The 20,790-nt window shown below is 51.0% G+C and overlaps 1 protein-coding gene across 1 annotated transcript; it reads left to right on the top strand.

Moving 5' to 3' along the window:
- Window positions 1-15,799: 15,799 nt before the first annotated feature.
- On the top strand, window positions 15,800-19,075 carry LOC140398856 (reactive oxygen species modulator 1-like). The gene is made up of 2 exons (XM_072487797.1): window positions 15,800-15,808; window positions 18,699-19,075. Exons 1-2 carry the CDS (start codon window positions 15,800-15,802, stop codon window positions 18,951-18,953), a joined length of 264 nt encoding a protein of 87 aa, XP_072343898.1. The 3' UTR covers window positions 18,954-19,075.
- The last annotated feature ends 1,715 nt before the right edge of the window (window positions 19,076-20,790 follow it).

Consider the following 20,790-nt stretch of genomic DNA (forward strand, 5'->3'; position numbering starts at 1 on the left):
CCCTGGCACTGAGGGAGTCAAGGAACTGGAGGGGGTTGGTGTGGGGTGGGGAGGAGCATAGGGTGTCACTTTATGCAGACGACCTGCTGCTGTATGTGGCAGACACGGTGGGAGGAATGCCGGAGGTAATGAGGATTCTTAGGGAATTCGGGGACTTTTCGGGGTACAATCTCAACATGGGGAAGAGCGAGCTGTTCGTAGTTCATGCAGGGGACCAGGAGAGGGGGATTGGCGAGCTCCCACTAAAAAAGGCGGAGAGGAGCTTCAGGTATTTGGGAGTCCAGGTGGCCAGGAGCTGGGGGGCCCTGCATAGGCTTAACTTTACAAGGCTGGTGGAGCAAATAGAGGAGGAGTTCAAGAGGTGGGACGCGTTGCCGCTGTCCTTGGCGGGTAGGGTAGGGTGCAGTCAATCAAAATGACGGTGCTCCCAAGGTTTTTGTTCCTGTTCCAGTGCCTCCCCGTGTTTATCCCGAAGACTTTTTTCAGGCGGGTTAACAGGAATATAATGGGGTTTGTGTGGGCGCGAGGGACTCCAAGGTTGCGAAGGGTGTTCCTGGAGCGGAGTAGAGATAGGGGGGGACTGGCGCTGCCCAACCTCTGTGGATACTACTGGGCCGCCAATGCGACGATGGTGCGCAAGTGGGTGATGGAGGGGGAGGGGGCTGCATGGAAGAGGCTGGAGACGGTGTGTTGTGTGGGTACGAGTCTGGGGACGCTGGCAATGGCGCCACTGCCACTCCCTCCAAGGAGGTATACCACGAGCCCGGTGGTGGTGGCGGCCCTCAAAATTTGGGGGCAGTGGAGGCGGCACAGGGGGGAAGTTGGGGCCTCGTCGGGGACCCCATTACGGGGGAACCACCGGTTCGCCCCAGGAAGAACAGGTGGAGGGTTTTCGGGGTGGCACAGGGCAGGGATACGAAAGTTGGGGGACCTGTTTGTGGACGGGAAGTTCGCGAGCCTGGGTGAGCTGGAGGAGAAGTACGGGCTCCCCCCGGGGAACACCTTCAGGTACTTACAAGTAAGGGCGTTTGCCAGACGCCAGGTGGTGGAATTCCCGCGGCTACGGCCACACACAGTACAGGACAGTGTGGTCTCGGGGGGGTGGGTGGGAGTGGGGAAGATCTCGGAAACTTACCTGGTGATGCAGGAGGAGGAGGAGGCCTCGGTGGTGGAGGTAAAAGGTAAGTGGGAGGAGGAGTTGGGAGAGGAAATTGAGGAAGGGACGTGGGCAGATGCCCTGGGGAGGGTGAACTCTTCCTCATCGTGCGCAAGGCCCAGCCTCATACAGTTTAAGGTGCTGCACAGGGCACACATGACCGGGACAAGGATGAGCCGTTGTTTGGGGGGTGAGGACAGGTGTGTTAGGTGCTCAGGGAGCCCAGCAAATCACACCCATATGTTCTGGGCATGCCCAGCGCTGGAGTAATTTTGGAAGGGCGTAGCGAGGACGGTGTCGAGGGTGGTAGGATCCAGGGTCAAACCAGGCCGGGGGCTCGCAATATTTGGGGTGGCAGATGAGCCGGGAGCGCAGGAGGCGAAAGAGGCCGGAATTCTGGCCTTTGCGTCCCTGGTAGCCCGGCGAAGGATTCTTCTTCAGTGGAAGGATGCGAGGTCCCCAAGCGTGGAATCCTGGATCAGCGAAATGGCGGGGTTTATTAAGTTGGAGAGGTGAAATTCGCCTTGAGAGGGTCGGTAGAAGGGTTCTTTAGGCGGTGGCAACCGTTCTTAGACTTCCTGGCAGGACGGTAGACATTGGTCAATGGCAGCAGCAACTCGGGGGGTGGGGGGGGGGGGTTTACTTTATTTTATGTTTTTGTTATTTACACTGGAGGGTCTGAGGGGGTGTATATACTTGTATTAAGTCAGGGTGTTAATGTTAATTTATTATTTATGTACAGGGGTGAGGGGGGTATTTCCGGACTGTGTTTTGTACTTAACCCTGTTGGGTTCCTTTTTCATTTTGTTATTGATATTTTATGAAAACCTTTAATAAAAATTATTTTTTTAAAAGAGAGAACCCCAAAGTGTATCATGGAGTTCACCTGACCCACAACTTTTAATAGATTGTGGTATGGGGAGCACACGGCCCACTCTGCAGGTGTGGTACAGCAGAAATGGAAAAGTATTTTTTAAAGCAAAACAATGTTTATTCTATGAACTCAAGTTAAACTTTTTAAAACAAACAGTGAACATCTTAGCAACCATTAATTCAAATACAATCCCCAAAGACTACAACACTAAGTAATCCTTTAAGCTTTCCTTTAAACATCCAAACGACTTAAAAACAAAACCTTTAACATAAGCATATCAGGTTAAAGTCACTACTGAAAACATTTATAATTCTGAATTCACCAAATGATCAAGAGATAGTCTTTTGATGGCAGAGAGAACAGCAGTACGCCTGCTTGGTCTGGCTTCAGCTCCAACACTGAAAACAAAACTAAAACACACCCTGCAGCAAACAGCCTAAAACGAAAGTAAAAAGCTGACAGACAGCCCAGCTCCACCCACACTCTGACATCACTACAGTAATAAACACCCATTTCTTAAAGGTACTCTCACTGCAGATATTTATATACATTCCCATTTATCAACACCCATTTCTTAAATGTACTCTCACGTGACAGTACGAACATATAAATTAGGAGCAGGAGTAGGCCACTTGGCCCCTCAAGCCTGCTCTGCCATTCAATAAGATCATGGCTGATCTGATTGTAACTTCAACCCCACATTCCTGCCCACTCCCAGTAACCTTTCACCCCCTTGCTCATCAAGAATCTATCTCACTCTGCCTTAAAAATATTCAAAGATTCTGCTTCCACTGCTGTGGGGCTCTAATTGGTGCTACAATAGGTGACAATGCACTATGACTGTTTCCCTTCTCAAGGAGAGGCACATGAAACACTGCTCCTTTGTAAGGCTCAGGTATTAAAGTTTAGTTACTGAATAGCTGAGCGCCTCCCTCCACCCTCTTCTTGCTGCAACTGTTTCGTAATTATTTTGTGTAACTGTGGCCAACTATGTCCAGCTTTACTAATTAATTTAAACTCTGAAAATATTATCTACATTTTATAAATATGAGGGTTTTTTTCATTCATTACAACGGTATCTCTATCGAGTGGTTGGAATTTTCAAAATCAAGTAAGTGCCTATTTCTATTGACTCAATTTCTAAGCCATTATTTTCAGGTAACATTGCTTGAATGAGAGGGCAGATCTGTTGTGTATCAATATCACTCTTAAGTTGAATGCTAGGATACAAGAACAATGCAGCTTTACTTGGTCCCTTATTTTTCCTTCCTTCCTTTGGCAAATATCCCACCTTCCGCTTAATATTGCTCACAAATGAGATCTGGAATTTACAGACTTCCACACAGGACAGAACACAACAGAGTATCTACATGCAGCTGTCATTGACTCCGTCTACCCCATACTAGTATTGAATCAAGCAGAATAATTTACAGTGATAGTAACATGGGTATGGAACCATTTTGAAGTGACTAAAAATTAGAATGCATACTTATTAAAAGCTGAGCTCTGGACAACTGGGGAAGTGAGCTTCTGCCAGATTGCTGTATGTTACACAATAAGATTTAGCTATATAGTGGAACAGTTTGTGATGTTCTACAATCGCAAGTAAATAAATCAGAATAATAGATGACCTTGAAAATGTGTGACTAAAACAAAGAGAAATGCTGTTGCGGTATATTTTAACAGAAATGAAAAGTTAGCTTTAGTGGGACAGTATCAGGTTAACTTTGAGAATAATAAAAAATGATAAATCTAGTAACATACTTTATTTTTAAACTTCTGGATTTCAAAAGCCCCATGTAATACTCCTTCTCCCTATAGCCCTGAATGGTTTGTATTTTTAAGGTTACCAAAAGGAAGTCAGCAAGTGTTCCCCTGGCTTGCTTTCACTCAATGGCAGTGCTATCAACCTTATCCACATGTTTTGACCAATTCCATTTAACTCTTGTCAAATGTTTGAACATAGAGGCAATAATGCTCCAATGTATTTCATGGAACTGATGAATCTGAGTTAGTGCTTGCATTTTTTTAAATGAATCTAGGATCACAGTCAGAGGACCAGGAAGAGATGATTTCCTGTTCTCCTGCCCCAGCCCGCAAGAGGTTTCTTTTGTTCTGAAAGAGTGCAAAGTAAAGGTTTGGGGCAGAATTTTCCAATTTTTATTCAAAGTGTTGCCTCGGCCGGGAAAAGTGGAGGGCAGCCCGTCGGCTGCCTTGCCGGGTTTCCCCACCATATTTTCGAACACTTTGTGAAAAAAATGGAAGGAGTGGGTCCCACGACATCATACTGGCAGAGCAGGCTTTCACTGAGCCTGCCCCATCAGCAACTTAGGCTTTTGAAAGATAGCGGGGGGGGATTCTCCGACCCCGCTCCGAATCAGCGGGGGGGGGGGGGGGGGGCGCATGAATCACTCGACGCCGCTCCGACGCCGCTCCGCCGATTCTCCGGCAGACTCAATGCGGCCCCTTCAGCAATTCTCCGAGCTCGACGGGCCGAGTGGCCCGCCGCGTTCGGCCGGGTCCCGCCGCCGCCGTTCGCGTGTCGTCCTACCCGGCAGGACCTCGGCTTTCATGCTGTGGGGCCGTCCTGGTGTGGGGGAGGGGGGAATCCGACTCCGGGGGAGCCTCCACGGTGGCCTGGCCCGTGATCGGGGCCTACCGATCGGCGGTTGGGCTTATCCCGGGGGGGGGGGGCGCGGCCTGTGTTCCTCAATGCCGGGCCCCTGTAGGGCTCTGCCATGTTGCCCGGGGGCCGGAGCGGAGAAGGCAACTCACGCACATGCGTGAACCCGCGCCGGCTGTGGCGCGCATGCGGAAACTCTCACCAGACGTGGCGCACATGCGCGAACTCGCGCCGGCCGTGCTGGCGCCCATATCGGCAGCTGGAGCTGCGTGAGGCACTCCAGTGCCGTGCTGGCCCCCTGTGCGGCGCAGAATCGCTGAACCTAGGGGCCAGATGACGCTGTCGTAAAACGCTCCGCTGTATACTACGCCGTCAACACTTAGCCCCAGGATCGGAAAATCCCACCCCCAAGCTGGATTCTCCAAGCCTCAGCGCCAAAATCGCGCTCGGCACGGCGGCAGAGAATGGGCGTCAGACCCGAGGTCAGGTGCAACGCCGCTCCCGCGATTCTCCAGTCGACGTGCGCCAGTCGGGGACCATTGAAAGAGGCCCCCGCAACGATTCACCGAGTGCAGCTGGCCGAGTTCCCGACGGCATGGTTCTCTCATGGTTCCACCCGGCGGGAACTCGGCGTGGCACTGTGGAGTCAGTCCGTGGCCGCCCTGGTGGGGGCGGGGGGATCATTCACCGGGGGGGGGGGGGCCTCCAGGACAGCCAGGCTACCGATTGGGGGCCACCGATCCATGGATGCGCGTGATATGGAGGGGGGCCTATGTTTTTGGTGCCGGTCCACATGGTGTGGGTCGGCCATGTCGCGCAGGGCGGCCAACAGAGGCCGCCACCGTTCGCATGCGTGGACCCCCTGACCGGAAGTGCAGGGCCCCGTATCAGCAGCTGGAACTGCGAGGAGCACTCCGGGGCCCTGCTAGCCCCTTGCAAACCGGAGAATCACCCTGGACTTTCTCCAGGTAAGTCCAGAGTGATTCGCGCACGTTTTCTTGCAGGCGTGGGGACATAGCCCCATTATTGGAGAATCCCACCCAGGGTGCCATTTAAAAAGGGCACCTCGACTTCAAACATATATATCAAAACAAAAACTCCCATGGAGCTCCCCCACGGAACTGATCCCGCCACGGAGCTCCCCCGCCCCAAGGAACACCCATCCCTGGCACTGCCCCCTGGCAGAGGATGTGTTTTGTGAGGAAAATGGGGTTAGAAGTCTGGAATGTTGCAAAAGGTACCCGCCTCAGAAACAGGACTATTGGCTGGGATGGATGGTGTGTAAGTTTTTCAAAGAGCTGTTGTACAGTTGTGGGCTCATCCTGTGCAAAATGTCATACCTGCAGGGTTGCTGACACATACAGACACTGGAGAAGGGGGGGGGTCAGGTCATGAAGATGTTCTTACCATGTATGTTTGTAATATGTTAAGACCCATGGTTATGATGGTGAGAGTTTCAGCCATTCTCATGTAACTCAGCCAACCTCACTGTTGTTGATTTGGGGTAGGGGTATTCCCCTGAGCAGTTGTGGCATCAATGTAAAATATTTTTTATTTGAAGGTTGCTCACCAGGAACTGGTTGATAGCAATTATGAGATAGGAGGACTTTAAATGGAATTGTTTACAAGATAGTTATTAGATGTAGCCAGTTAAAATGGCTAACTCCCGATTTAGAATGGCCAACCCCGATTTAAAATGGCGAACGGAAAAGGCTGATGGGAAAATCAGCCAACAGGACTAAAACAAGCAGCTGCAGGTAAAACTGTGTATTCACCTCTGGGGAGGCCAGACAGAATCGATACCTGCAGCCATCAGCATTACAAAACACCAGCCATCTGAATATTAATTAGCAATCCCCGGGAACAATGTGCAACAAATTAACACACAAAGCCAACCCAGACTTTTCGGCGCCAGCAGGAGCCTACACAAAGAGAGGTGAACGACCACCCCAAAACCTCCCATCGATCAAGGAATCGCTCCAGCATTGGAGAATATGGAACCAAGTGATTGGGGCAAAGTCAATCACTTAGAACCAGGTACAGGGTCCGTCCCGAAAGGCGGGAAGCCCCTGGGGACTATAAGAATAGAGTCCAAGTTCAAATCGACCCTTCTTCACCCTTCTTCATCCTTCCGCACACTTCGAGACACTTCTGCTGACCTTCTGCAACAACCGCTCAAATCGTAAGTCTTACTTCAACGCTCGCTACGAGATAGGCGCTCCTAGCTATTGACCTGTACCAGCTTCGAATCCCGCAGGCTCAGAACCCATACAAAAGGCCATTCGCTTCCCTGACCCGGTGGGCCATTCCCAAAGTTAAGTATTGGCCTGTTAGTTGTAGGAAGTAGCTTAGAAGTAGAATTAATGTATAAGTATTGATTACTGTATATAATAAATGTGTGTTGATTTAACTCTTACTAAGCGGTGTGTTGGATTATTGATCATTACTCGGACTTGAATCACGTGGCAGTATCAGAAAGATACCTGGCGACTCAAGAGCAAAGGTGATAGAACAAGAGCAATTAAACTAAGGCTAAAACGAGCAACATGGATGACAAAGGCCATTTAGCCCAACTCATCTCACCCATCCAGAATGACATATGAACATACGTATTCGGTACAGGAGTAGTCCAGCTCTTTGAGCTTGCTCTGCCATTTGATAACATTGCCTACATTATGCCAGTGACCACAACAAAATTATTTCATTGGCAGTAAAGCAAATTGGGACATCATGAAAGATGCTGCATAAATGTAGGTTTTGTCTTTCTTTCATTACACCTGCATGCAGTGGGCAGAATCACTGTAGCAATGGTGAAATTGGAGGCTCAAAGCTGATTCTCTCAGGATTTTTAATCATAGAGGAATCAACTGATGTGAGGAAAGTGGCTACAAATAAATCATTACATTTACAAAACAATTCAATTCTGTAGCTAATACAACCATACGATTCTGATTTATCTGGTGGCAATTCACTACATACCATAAATGGCATCTGCTCCTTTTAGGTTAATTACATTATCCCCAGGATTTTTCAATCAGACATCTACCAGCAGCTCAGGAAAAATGTAAATTGAATTATTGGTCTGAATTTTTCAGGGATAATTAATTGATTCAGTGTGGCATTAATTCAAGAACTGGATTATTTCCCCTTACCCAGAAGTTATCATACAGATTATATTGTGCATTGTGAATTTACAGCCTAAAATTGAAAATAAATAAGAAACTCCAAAAGCAAAGAAAAGTGACAGCAATACCCTAAGATAAATCATTTCTGGAGTACTTAGGTTATAGGTTTTGGTTTCTTTAAGGGCCCTTTATGGCAAAAGCCTCTCTTTAGGGACATCTGCCTCCAGACCTTCTGCTGTCCACCTGGCCTCTGACTGCTCATGTTGACTGGCTTCTATGTTGCCTATGTATGAGACTGCCATCAAAAGGGAAAATGCTGGAAAATCTCAGCAGGTCTGGCAGCATCTGTAAGGAGATAAAGGAGCTAATGTTTCGAGTCCAGATGGCCCTTTGTCAAAGCCCTTTGACATCTGGACTTGAAACTTTCCCTTTTTTCTCTCCATCATTGTCCCTTTTGGTTTCAGATTCCAGCATTCGCAGTAATATGCTTTTATTTATTTATTTATTTAAAAAAATATATTTATTAAAGTTTTTTACCAACACAATTTTTTCCCCTTACAAACAATAACCCCCCGCCCCCCGTAACAAAATAACACAAAATCGCACTGAGCAAGCTATATACATGGCAAAATGGTATATTGACATAGCTTTATACACTGGCTCTCTCCCGCACTTGCCAGTTTCCCCCACCCTTCATGTTATCTCCTGCTCATCCATCCCCCAAGCAATCCCCCATTCCCCCCCCCCTCCCCCCAGGGTTGCTGCTGCTGCTGACCGACCTTCCTCTAATGCTCCGCGAGATAGTCTAGGAACGGTTGCCACCGCCTGCAGAACCCCTGCGCAGACCCACTCAAGGCAAACTTAATCCTCTCCAGCTTTATGAACCCAGCCATGTCGTTTATCCAGGCCTCCAGGCTAGGGGGCTTCGCCTCCTTCAACATTAGCAAGATCCTTCGCCGGACTACTAGGGACGCAAAGGCCAGAATGCCGGCCTCTTTCGCCTCCTGCACTCCCGGTTCGTCCACTACTCCAAATATTGCTAGCCCCCAGCTTGGCTTGACCCGGACTTTCACCACCTGAGATATTGCTCCCGCCACTCCTCTCCAGAACCCCTCCAGTGCCGGGCATGACCAAAACATATGGACATGGTTCGCCGTCCTCACTGAACACCTTCCACATCTGTCCTCTACCCCAAAGAACCTACTCAACCTCGCCCCCATCAAGTGCGCTCTGTGAACCACCTTAAATTGTATCAGGCTGAACCTGGCACATGAGGAGGAGGAATTAACCCTACCCAGGGCATCAGCCCACAAACGTTCCTCGATCTCCTCCCCCAGCTCCTCCTCCCATTTACCCTTCAACTCTTCTGCTAGCGCTTCCCCCTCTTCTTTCATCTCTTGCCCTCCCCAACCCATACACCCGAGATCACCCTGTCTTGATTTTCTTGTGCCGGGAGCAACGGGAATTCCCTGACCTGTCGCCTCACAAAAGCCCTCACCTGCATTTCCCGGGGGTAACTCAAACTTCTACTCCAGTGCCCCTAGGCTCGCAAATACCCCATCAATGAACAGGTCCCCCATTCTTCTAATCCCCGCCCGATACCAGCCCTGGAACCCCCTGTCCATCTTCCCCGGGACAAACCGGTGGTTACCCCTGATCGGGGATCACACCGAGGCTCCCACTGCACCCCTGTGCCGTCTCCACTGGCCCCAAATCCTTAACGTTGCCGCCACCACCGGTCTCGTGGTATACTTTGATGGCGAGAACGGCAGCGGTGCCGTCACCAACGCCCCCAAGCTCGTTCCTTTACAGGACGCCATCTCCATCCTCTTCCATGCCGCCCCCTCTCCCTCCATAACCCACTTGCGGATCATCGCCACATTTGCTGCCCAGTAGTAGCTCCCTAGGTTTGGCAGCGCCAACCCTCCTCGGTCCCTACTGCGTTCCAGGAACCCTCTCCTTACCCTCGGGGTCGTATTCGCCCACACAAACCCCATAATACTCCTACCCTACTCTCTTGAAAAAGCCCTTGGTGATCACGATGGGAAGGCACTGAAACACAAACAAAAACCTCGGAAGGACCACCATTTTGACCGACTGCACTCTACCCGCCAGCGAGAGCGGTAACATGTCCCATCTTTTGAAGTCCTCCTCCATTTGGTCCACCAACCTAGTCAGATTTAGTTTATGTAGGGCCCCCCAACTCCTGGCTATCTGGATCCCCAGATACCGAAAACTCGCCACCGCCCTCCTCAGCGGTAGGTCCCCATCCTTCTTTCTTGGTCCCCTGCCTGTAATACAAAAAGCTCACTCTTCCCTACATTGAGCTTATAGCCCGAGAACCCCCCAAACTCCCTCAGAGTCTGAATGACCCCCACCATCCCCTCCATTGGGTCCGCCACGTACAGCAACAGGTCATCCGCGTATAGCGACACCCGATGCTCATCCCCCCCTCGGACCACACCCCTCCATTTATTAGACTCCCTCAGTGATATGGCCAAGGGTTCGATCGCCAATGCAAACAACAGGGGGGACAGGGGGCACCCCTGCCTCATTCCTCGGTACAGTCGAAAGTACTCCGACCTCCGCCGGTTCGTCACTACACTCGCCACCGGGGCTCTGTAAAGGAGCTTAACCCAGCTGATAAACCCTCCCCCGAACTCAAACCTACGCAACACCTCCTAGAGGTACTCGCACTCTACTTGGTGAAAGGCCTTTTCCGCGTCCATAGCTGCCACTATCTCCGCCTCTCCCTCCTCCGATGGCATCATTATCACGTTTAAGAGTCGCCGCACATTGGTGTTTAATTGCCTGCCCTTTACGAATCCCGTCTGGTCCTCATGAATCACCCCTGGGACACAGTCCTCAATCCTCGTGGCCAGCACTTTTGCCAATAACTTAGCGTCCACATTGTGGAGCGAAATGGGCCTGTACGATCCACATTGCAGTGGGTCCTTGTCTCGCTTTAGAATCAAGGAAATTGTCGCCTCCGACATTGTCGGGGGCAGGGTACCCTCCTCTCTTGCCTTGTTAAAGGTCCTCACTAGTAGCGGGGCCAACAGGTCTACGTACTTTCTGTAGAACTCCATCGGGAACCCGTCCGGCCCCGGGGCCTTCCCCGCCTGCATACTCCCCAAACCCTTGCTCAGCTCCTCCAACCTGATTGGTGCCCCCAAACCAGCCACCTCTTGCTCCTCCACCCTCGGGAACCTCAGTTGGTCAAGGAATCGTCTCATCCCCACTTCCCCCCCTGGGGGGCTGGAATCTGTACAGTTCTTCATAGAAGGCCTTGAATACCTTGTTTATTTTCGTTACACTCCGAACCGTGGCTCCACTTCCATCTTTGATTCCCCCTATTTCCCTCGCTGCCGTCCTCTTACGGAGCTGGTGTGCCAGCATCCGACTAGCCTTTTCCCCGTACTCGTAGGTCGCCCCCTGCGCCTTCCTCCACTGTGCCTCCGCTTCCCCGTGGTCAACAGGTCAAACTCCGTCTGGAGCCGTCGTCTTTCCCCAAGTAATCTTTCCTCCGGGGCCTCTGCGTATCTCCTGTCCACTCTCAAAATCTCCCCCACTAACCTCTCCCTTTCCATGCCCTCTGTCTTCTCCCTATGAGCCCTGATGGAGATTAGCTCTCCCCTGATCACCGCCTTCAACGCCTCCCATACCACCCCCACTCGGGGCATGGTCCGAAACGGCTATGGCCGAATACTCCGTCCCCTCAACCCTCGGGATGAGCGTCCTGCCCAGAACAAAGAAATCTATCCGGGAGTAGGCTTTGTACACATGGGAGAAGAAAGAAAATTCCCTGGCCTGCGGTCTTGCAAACCTCCATGGGTCCACTCCCCCCATCTGATCCATAAACCCCCTGAGCACCTTGGCCGCCGCCGGCCTCTTTCCCATCCTTGACCTGGAGCAGTCCAGTGCTGGGTCCAGCACTATATTGAAGTCCCCTCCCATTATCAGGCCTCCTACCTCCAGGTCCGGAATGCGCCCCAACATGCGCTTCATGAATCCAGCATCATCCCAGTTCGGGGCGTATACATTTACCAACACCACTCACGTTCCTTACAACCTACCGCTCACCATCACATATCTCCCTCCATTATCCACTACGATAGTCTTGGCCTCAAATGACACATGCTTTCCCACCAAAATTGCCACCCCTCTATTTTTCACGTCCAGTCCCGAGTGAAATACCTGTCCTACCCATCCCCTTCTTAACCTGACCTGGTCTGCCACCTTCAGGTGTGTCTCTTGGAGCAAAGCCACGTCTGCCTTCAGTCCCTTCAAGTGCGTGAACACTCGAGCCCTCTTCTCCGGCCTATTCAGGCCCCTCACGTTCCACGTTATCAGCCGGATTGGAGGGGCTCTCACCCGACCACCCCCCCCCCCCATCTTCCCCCCCACCCCCCCCCACCCTTCCCCGGCCGACTAGTCATCTCCTTTTCTGGGCTAGTCCTGTGTCCGTGTCTCCCTCGACCTCCAGTCCCCCAGCCGGGGGACCTCCGTCCCGACCACCTCTTCTGTGTCCCATTCCCTTTGCCAGTGCAGCAGCAACCCTTTCCCCCCCCCTTCCCCCCTCCCCCCCTTCCCTTCCCTCCCGCTAGAATATGCTTTTATTTATGAGGCTGCCATATTCATCTTGGGCGTCATTCTCCGCCGGCGGGAGTCTCCGTTTTGCCGGCGCCCGGGGGTTTCCCGACGGCGTGGGGCTGCCCCACAATGGGAAACCCCATTGACCGGCCGGTGTAACGGAGCATCTCGCCGGCGGCTCGGGGCAGAAATGTGGCGGGGCAGGATGGAGAATTTCGCTCAAGTATCTTCCTTTGCAAAACGTCCAATGCGCCTTTCTCAGGCACAAAACGTTTCCTGGCAGCTGAGTGCAAAAGACAGTAAGGGGAAAAAAAAACTGCCCTGTGAGTCCAGCAGATGCACCCTCTTTCACCCTTGGGTTAAAGTGTGACAGTTTGAATTGAGTTTTTGCTAATTCTGGGGCAGTTAAGACAGGGGATACCTGCACCTATCCAAATAAATGCACAAAATTTAGACTTGCTCCTACCAGGTCTCTTCAGCGCACATCGTGTTTCAGACACTCTCGAGATCTAATTCTAGCTTGAGTGGTAGCAGCTGCTGATTTATTTGAGCAGTTGCCTCCATGAAACATGCGGGATTCTCCCAACGGGAGTCTAAGTGCCGTCGCTGGAGTAAAAACCGGAGTGTTTTACTCCGGCGTCGGTGCCCGTTCCCAGACCCCTATTCTCCCCCCTCCGTGGGGCTAGCAGGGGCGTCGCGCGATTTACTGGGGCATCAGAGACCCGGTGCCGCGTAAAAGACGCGGCGCCTTGGGTCCCGCGCATGCGCAGTTGGGCCGGCGTCAACTAGCGCATGCGCGGTAACCTCGCAGAGCGCTCTGGCCCCTCACCAACATGGCGCCAGGGTTCTGGGGCCGGCCACGGAAGGAAGTAGGCCCGGGGGTGGAGAGGGGCCCGCCGATCAGTGAGCCCCGATTGCGGGCCAGACCCCATCGTAGGCCCCCCTGGGAACGGAGCCCCCATCCCCGCCCCCACAGGCCGCCCGTCCCCCAAGCATTCGCGACGAGTACCCGCCGGCAGCGACCAGGTGTGGACGGCGCCAGCGGGACTAAGCCGTTTACGCGCGGCCGATCGGCCCATCTGGGCCGGAGAATCGCCATTTGCGGCGATTCTATGAGCGGCCCGGCGCAATTCGCGCGCCGCTGGTTTCGGGGGGGGAGGAGAATCGCGTGCGGGTGTCGGGGCGGCGTGGCGCGATTCACCCGACGCCCTGGCGGGGGGGGAGAATACCGCCCGCATGTGTTTATGACCAAGGAGGCCAGCGATAGGAAGGAAAAGATTTATTTTACTTTTAACAATAAGATGCCCACGGCAATAACAATCGATAATCACGGTCCTTGTTGGGACAACCAACATGCTGGTCCCAGCTCAGACCAGCTTTGATGCTCAGTTTAAAGAGCCACAGCTGGGTGGGCCTCCGCCCCCTACCTGGAAAGCTTGTACTCCACGAGTCGCGGGAGATCGGTAACGTTGCCCTGTGGGCCTCGTGGGGGTTATGACAATGTGCAAACTCCTGCCTGGGCCCCATTGGTAGAATGTCATGTTCGGGGGCATGACTTTCGATTTCCAGACGCACCCACCATTTTAACAACAATGGCGAGGCTCTCTATCACCACTAACATGCAGGCCACGGTCTTTCACATGTATAGAAACGATAATTCATTTGGGTATTCACTTTTCTCCTAATCTTTAGAATATTACCCCATATACCCGTGTAAAAGTTGATGTTGTATAAATGTTGATCATGAATTTTGGCTTAAAACATCATTTTTCATGTACCTTATGTAAAAGTCAATCTTAGTTTTTCAAGGATCAAAGCCCAACAATTTCAGAACCAAAGTATATCTTTGCAATCACATCTAAAACTTCAATTCATTTTCACTTAAGTTCAATTTGTCAGGTTTGTTATTCATTCAGGGGGTGTGAGCATCACTGGCATTTATTTCCCATCGCTAATTGCCTTTGAACTAAGTGAGGTCATTTTAAGAATCAACCACATTGCTGTGGGTCTGGAATCACATTTAGGCTAAACCAGGAAAGGATGGCAGATTCCATTCCCTGAAGGACACTATTGAACCACATGGAAGTTTACAATTTATCGGCAATCATCGCTATACTTGTGATTCGAGATTTTTATTGATTTCAAGGACGAGATTCTCCGACCCCCCGCCGGGTCGGAGAATCGCCGGGGGCTGGCGTGAATCCGGCCCCCGCCGGTTGCCGAAGTCTCCGGCACCGGAGATTTGACGGGGGCGGGAATCGCGCCGCGCCGGTTGGCGGGCCCCCCCGCGCGATTCTCCGGCCCGAATGGGCCGAAGTCCCGCCGCTAAAATGCCTGTCCCGCTAGCGTAAATTAAACCACCTACCTTACTGGCGGGACAAGACGGCGCGGGCGGGCTCCGGGGTCCTGGGGGGGGCGCGGGGCAATCTGGCCCCGGGGGGTGCCCCCACGGTGGCCTGGCCCGCGATCGGGGCCCACCGATCCGCGGGCGTGCCTGTGCCGCGGGGGCACTCTTTCCCTTCCGCCTCCGCCACGGTCTCCACCATGGCGGAGGCGGAAGAGACTCCCTCCACTGCGCATGCGCGGGAATGCCGTCAGCGGCCGCTGACGCTCCCGCGCATGCGCCGCCCGGAGATGTCATTTCCGCGCCAGCTGGCGGGGCACCAAAGGCCTTTTCTGCCAGCTGGCGGGGCGGAAATTCGTCTGGACCGGGCCTAGCCTCTTAAGGTTGGGGCTCGGCCCCCCAAGATGCGGAGCATTCCACACCGTTGGGGCGGCGCGATGCCCGACTGATTTGCGCCATTTTGGGAGCCAGTCGGCGGACATCGCGCCGATACCGGAGAATTTTGCCCCTGGTCTCAAACATTTAACTTTTACCTGGGTATATACAGTACTTCCTATCATACTCATATTGATTGCATTGCTACATAAAACATGGAAACATAAAGTATCTATCGATAAATCGACTGAGGTGTTGCCAACCCAGTTTCTTCTATATATCAGGTGGACAGAGTTGGGTCTCTGTAGAAACACATTCCATAGAGCCACCAACTGGTCAGAGCATGTAGCAACATCTTGGCATAACATAGTTGAATGGAAATACACCAGCTTCCCCCATGGCGACAGTATTGCTGCAACAGGCTCAGTACTCAACACCGACAACTGCCAATCTCCAGACGCAATTCTGCAACTCTTCCCCTTCATTCTGGATCACAACGTCTTCACCTTCGACAACAAGTTCTTCATCCAGACACACGGAACAGCCATGGGGACCAGATACGCACCTCAATATGCCAACATCTTCATACACAAGTTTGAACAAGACCTCCTCACCGCACAGGACCTTCAACCGATATTATACACCAGATACATCAATGACATTTTTTTCCTTTGGACCCAAGGCGAAGAATCACTGAAACGACTACACGATGACATCAGTAGGTTTCATCCCACCAGCTGACTCACCATGGACTACTCTCCAAAATCGGTTGCATTCTTGGACACAGTCATCGCCATCAAGGACGGTCACCTCAGCACATTGCTTTACCGCAAGCCCACGGATAACCTCATGATGCTCCACTTCTCCAGCATCCACCCTGAACACATTAAAGAAGCCATCCCATATGGACAAGCCCTCTGTGTACACAGGATCTGCTCAGATGAGGAGAAGCGTAACATACATCTACAGATGCTGAAAGATGCCCTCGTACGAACGGGATATAGCGCTCGACTCATCGATCGTCAGTTCCAATGCGCCACAGCAAAAAAACGCACCGACCTCCTCAGAAGACAAACACGGGACACAACCGACAGAGTACCCTTCGTCATCCAGTACTTCCTCGGAGTGGAGAAACTACGACATATTCTTCGCAGCCTTCAACACGTCATCTATGAAGATGAACATCTTGCCAAGGTCACCCCCACACCCCCACTACTTGCCTTCAAACAACCGCGCAACCTCAAACAAACCATTGTTTGCAGCAAACTACCCAGCCTTCAGAACAGCAACCATGACACCACACAACCCTGCCATGGCAATCTCTGCAAGACGTACCAGATCATCGACTCATGGGTGCCATCATTACACGTGAGAACACCACCCACCAGGTACGCAGTGCATACCCGTGCGACTCGGCCAACGTTGTCTACCTCATACACTGCAGGAAAGGATGTCCAGAAGCGTAGTACATTGGAGAGACCATGCAGACGCTGTGACAACGGATGAACGGATATTGCATGACAATTGCCAGGCAGGAATGTTCCCTTCCAGTCAGGGAACACTTCAGCAGGATAGGGCATTCAGCCTCTGATCTCCGGGTAAGTGTTCTCCAAGGCGGCCTTCAGGACACGTGACAACGCAAAATCGCCGAGCAGAAACTTATAGCCAAGTTCTGCACGGCCTCAACCGGGACCTTGGATTCATGTCGCATTACATTCATCCCTCACTGTTAGCGGAAGAAATTACTATATGTGTCAGGATTGGTATAATAAAGATGTCTCAAAGTATTGTAATAGCACAGGTCAAGGGCAAACCAGCAGGCAAGGGGTTAAACATATACCAAGGAACATCCAGCAAGCAAGGGGTTAAAGTCATCCACATTGGAAATGATTTAATCATCTCACAGAGCATTTGAATATGAAAAGGGAAACACAGAAGGCCCCAGTAAGTCTAAGGGATCCATTGTCCAACACATTTGCACCTCTTCTAGAAGTTAAATATGTTAAGCACAAACCCATGAGATTGTAAGGAAACATTGTATCCTTTAATTGTTTTCCATTACGAGGACCAGAAAATATGCATACTGATCACTTTGTATTGTTCCGAATGATTCAGTGATGTCAATACCTTCTTGTGACTCCGAAGAACTTTAAATATATATGCATGTAATTCTGAGGACAGGCAGAGCTGACTTTTGTGAGCTACAGCTAGCAGCAGAACTTGCCTCTCCTGTGTGCACACAGTTTTTCCGAATTAAACAAAGTTTTACCAACACCACGCGGTAGAGAACAGACTTTGAGGTTTTTCTTCCCTCCAACACCCACCATCTGGCCTGGGCTTGCGAAATCCTACCAACTGTCCAGGCTTGGGACAATTCATACCTCTTTAACCTGGGGTTACCCCTATCTCTGGATCTGTAAAGATTTAATTAGCTTCAAATGCTCGCATTCAAAGCATTGTCTTGCATCTTTGACTTTGTCTATATATATGTTTCTGGAACCCACCTCTTTATTCACCTGAGGAAGGAGCAGTGCTCTGAAAGCTAGTGATTTGAAACAAACATGTTGGACTTTAACCTGGTGTTGTAAGACTTCTTACTGTAATATTTCTAGATTTAACCGATCCATACTTTGTATTCACTAGGACCTGGCAGAATTAGAGTTCCATTTTGTTTAAGGGAAAAAAAGCATTTGCAAAGTTTGATAAAATAAGGGCCAATGTATATTTTTTAAATTAAATGTCACCGCCACAGTGAAACCTCAGACTTGTGCTGATTTTGCATATTTCCAGATAATAATATTTTAGACATGTTCTGTGGACAATTGGATTCATCAAATCCTTCCCCATTTCCATGCTAGCTATGACAGGACCTCTGAATTCTGATCTGTGTACACGATTGACCCTGAGTCAACTTGGGTCCATACATACCTCTGTATTTTTGATTCTGACCACATGCTTTGGATTGATCTAGTTTATCAGATGAGATTTCACACAAATATCAGTTATGTGTTAGCTTATTTATGATGAAATTCTGACACAGTTTTTAATGCTTTGACATGGTGATAACACCTACTCTGACTTCAACATGACGCACACTGTACCCCCTCAGAGTATCAGTTTAAAATGTATTCTTCCAAGGTAAAAGAGCAAGACACACAATTAATAACATAATGTCAGATTACTGAACAACTCATTTTGCTGAAAAAGGAAAATTTTAATTTATACAGGCGCGATTTCATGGAAAGGCTTCTAAGCGTGGTAGCGAGCAGGAACTGCTGCGAGCTTCCCGATGCTCGGCCGGGCAAGGCCGTCACCATTATAAGACGTTAATTGGACCATTTAACGAGGCCTCATGGCCTCCACGTCTCAAATGACCGTGCTCGCCAGCTCCCTGCTAACAAAGGAGAGCATGGGGAGGCGGTGGCGTAATGGTATTGTCGCCTGACTAGTAATCCAGACACACAGGGTAATGCTCTGGGGACATGGATTTGAATCCCATCATGGTAGCTGGTGGAATTCGAATTCAATAAAAATCTGGAACTAAAAGTCTCATGATGACCATGAAACCATTGTCGTAAAACCCCACCTGGTTCATTAATGTCCTTTAGAAAAGGAAATTTGCGCACTTCCCTCAGGGTAATGTCGGCCTGAAGGACTGGGAATCGGAATCCCCCCCATTGCCAGTCACAGTGGGACGGTACGGGCAGTCACAGCCCAGCTGCTTCAACAGGGTTCAAATGGGCTTCATGATGGGCTGGGGACTGAGGGGGCGAGAGCTGCTGGGTGGTGTGGGGAAGACCATGATGCAGAGCGGAGGCACATTTGGAACCTTCATGGCAATTGGAATGGGAATCAGATGCTAACGACCATTCTTCTCTTTCTGCTGAAATTTCAAGACTTGCAGATAATGTATCACCGGTCTCTGTCCCTTTGATTACCAGCTGTATGATAACGGAGATTAAAGTGTATGATTTACTATTGAAAAAAAAAAGAAAAGGAAATTTGCCATCCTTACCTGGTCTGGCCTACATGTGACCCCAGATCTACAGCAATGTGGTTGACTTTTAAAATTGCCATTCCATTCATTTCGAGGGCAATAGGGATGGGCAATAAATGCTGGCATTGCCTGCAACGTCCACATCCCATGAAAGAATAAAGAAAAAAAACCTTAAACCGTTCCTGGACAGCCAACCCAACACAGCTCACAGCCATGCCACTGAGGAGATCAGCGCCACGATTCAGAGATGCCTATCCGGCCAGACTGTTAGATGCAGATGGGATATCCTGTTTCCCGGAGGGTCTCAGAGGGTCAGCCACAGGGCAGCCAGTGCCACCTTGGAGGAAGTGGCAGCGGCTGCCAGCTCGGGGAACGTCACCAGGAGGACTGGAACCCAGTGCCGTAAAAATGACCTCCGCTGGGCTGCACAGGTGGGTTGGCACCGGTTCCACTGGCACTAACCCACCAACCCCCCCCCCCCCCACCCACTGCCATCCAATACACTCTGCCCACGCATCCCCGGCTGCAGTGGGGGCCCTGCTTACCAGACCCCACAACCTGTACCGCAGACACCCGCACGTAATGTTACCTGGACCGGGCGCTGGTCCCCTCCCCAGTGCACAAACCTACCCTCTGGTCACCGAAATGTCCTCAGTGCTGGGTCCCAGCCCCTGGGATAATGCTCACTGTGTCTGTGGTGTTGCCCTCTGCAGTGTTCAGGCACAGTGCCCAGACATCACAGTTTGATTAGGATGCTCGGCAATAACTCTCATATGCTACATGGCACGCCTACCCATGGGAATCCACTTGGGAGGTGTTAAGTGCTCACTGAACTACAATTGCCAATACCCTATGAGCAATAGCCTTCAGCCGTGTGGCCAGAGGCCTCCACAGTTAGTGGGAGTTATGGGTGGTTGGTGGGGCAGACAGGCAGGAGATGGGGTTGCCCCCAGAATGGGAACACACAATCCAGGGGGTGGCATGGCATACCAAGGGACACTGAGTCACCCATCTACCCCCCCCCCCCCACCTAGGCCATGCTCCTAACCCCCTCCCAACACCGATGGCAAGCCACCCTGACCGAGACCGGCCCCCTGGAGGTTCCCCCACCACCCATCCAGGCACCGGGGAGCAACACCAATGTCCCCTGGTTCATTTCCCAGGAGCGAAGATGGCTACTCACTTCCTTGGATCCCCACAGCCCTTCCGCCAGTTTCATGGTTTTAAAAACGTGTACTAATCAGCGCCCGTGTGACCACTTGCTGGGGAGGCGGTTAGATCATGAGAGGACTTTAGATAGGGGGTCGTTCCCATAAATTGGAGATTGGCCTTAAGTGGTGCTTATTGGTTTCTCGCCATGCTATGGTAGCGGGCAGGTTAGATCGCAAACCAATCAGTGCCCAGCGCGGTTCTAATTTTTGGCCTCTCCTGTGATCTAAAAGCCTCATCGCGCTCTCGCTTAAGCGTAACACAGCCATTAAATCGCGCTCACAGTGTTTTTCATAATCTCGCTATGTACGCTAATCACTTTACAGCCAATTAAGTATTTTTGAAGTTTAATCTCTGCTGCCACGTAGGAAACATGGTCAACCAATTTGAGCACTGTAAGGTCCCCAAAACAGCATTGTGATAATGACTGTATAACCTGTTTCAGTCACATTGGTTGAGGGATAAATATTGATTAGGACACTAGGGAGAACAAC

Source organism: Scyliorhinus torazame, chromosome 22, assembly GCF_047496885.1.
Source record: "Scyliorhinus torazame isolate Kashiwa2021f chromosome 22, sScyTor2.1, whole genome shotgun sequence".
NCBI lineage: Eukaryota > Metazoa > Chordata > Chondrichthyes > Carcharhiniformes > Scyliorhinidae > Scyliorhinus > Scyliorhinus torazame.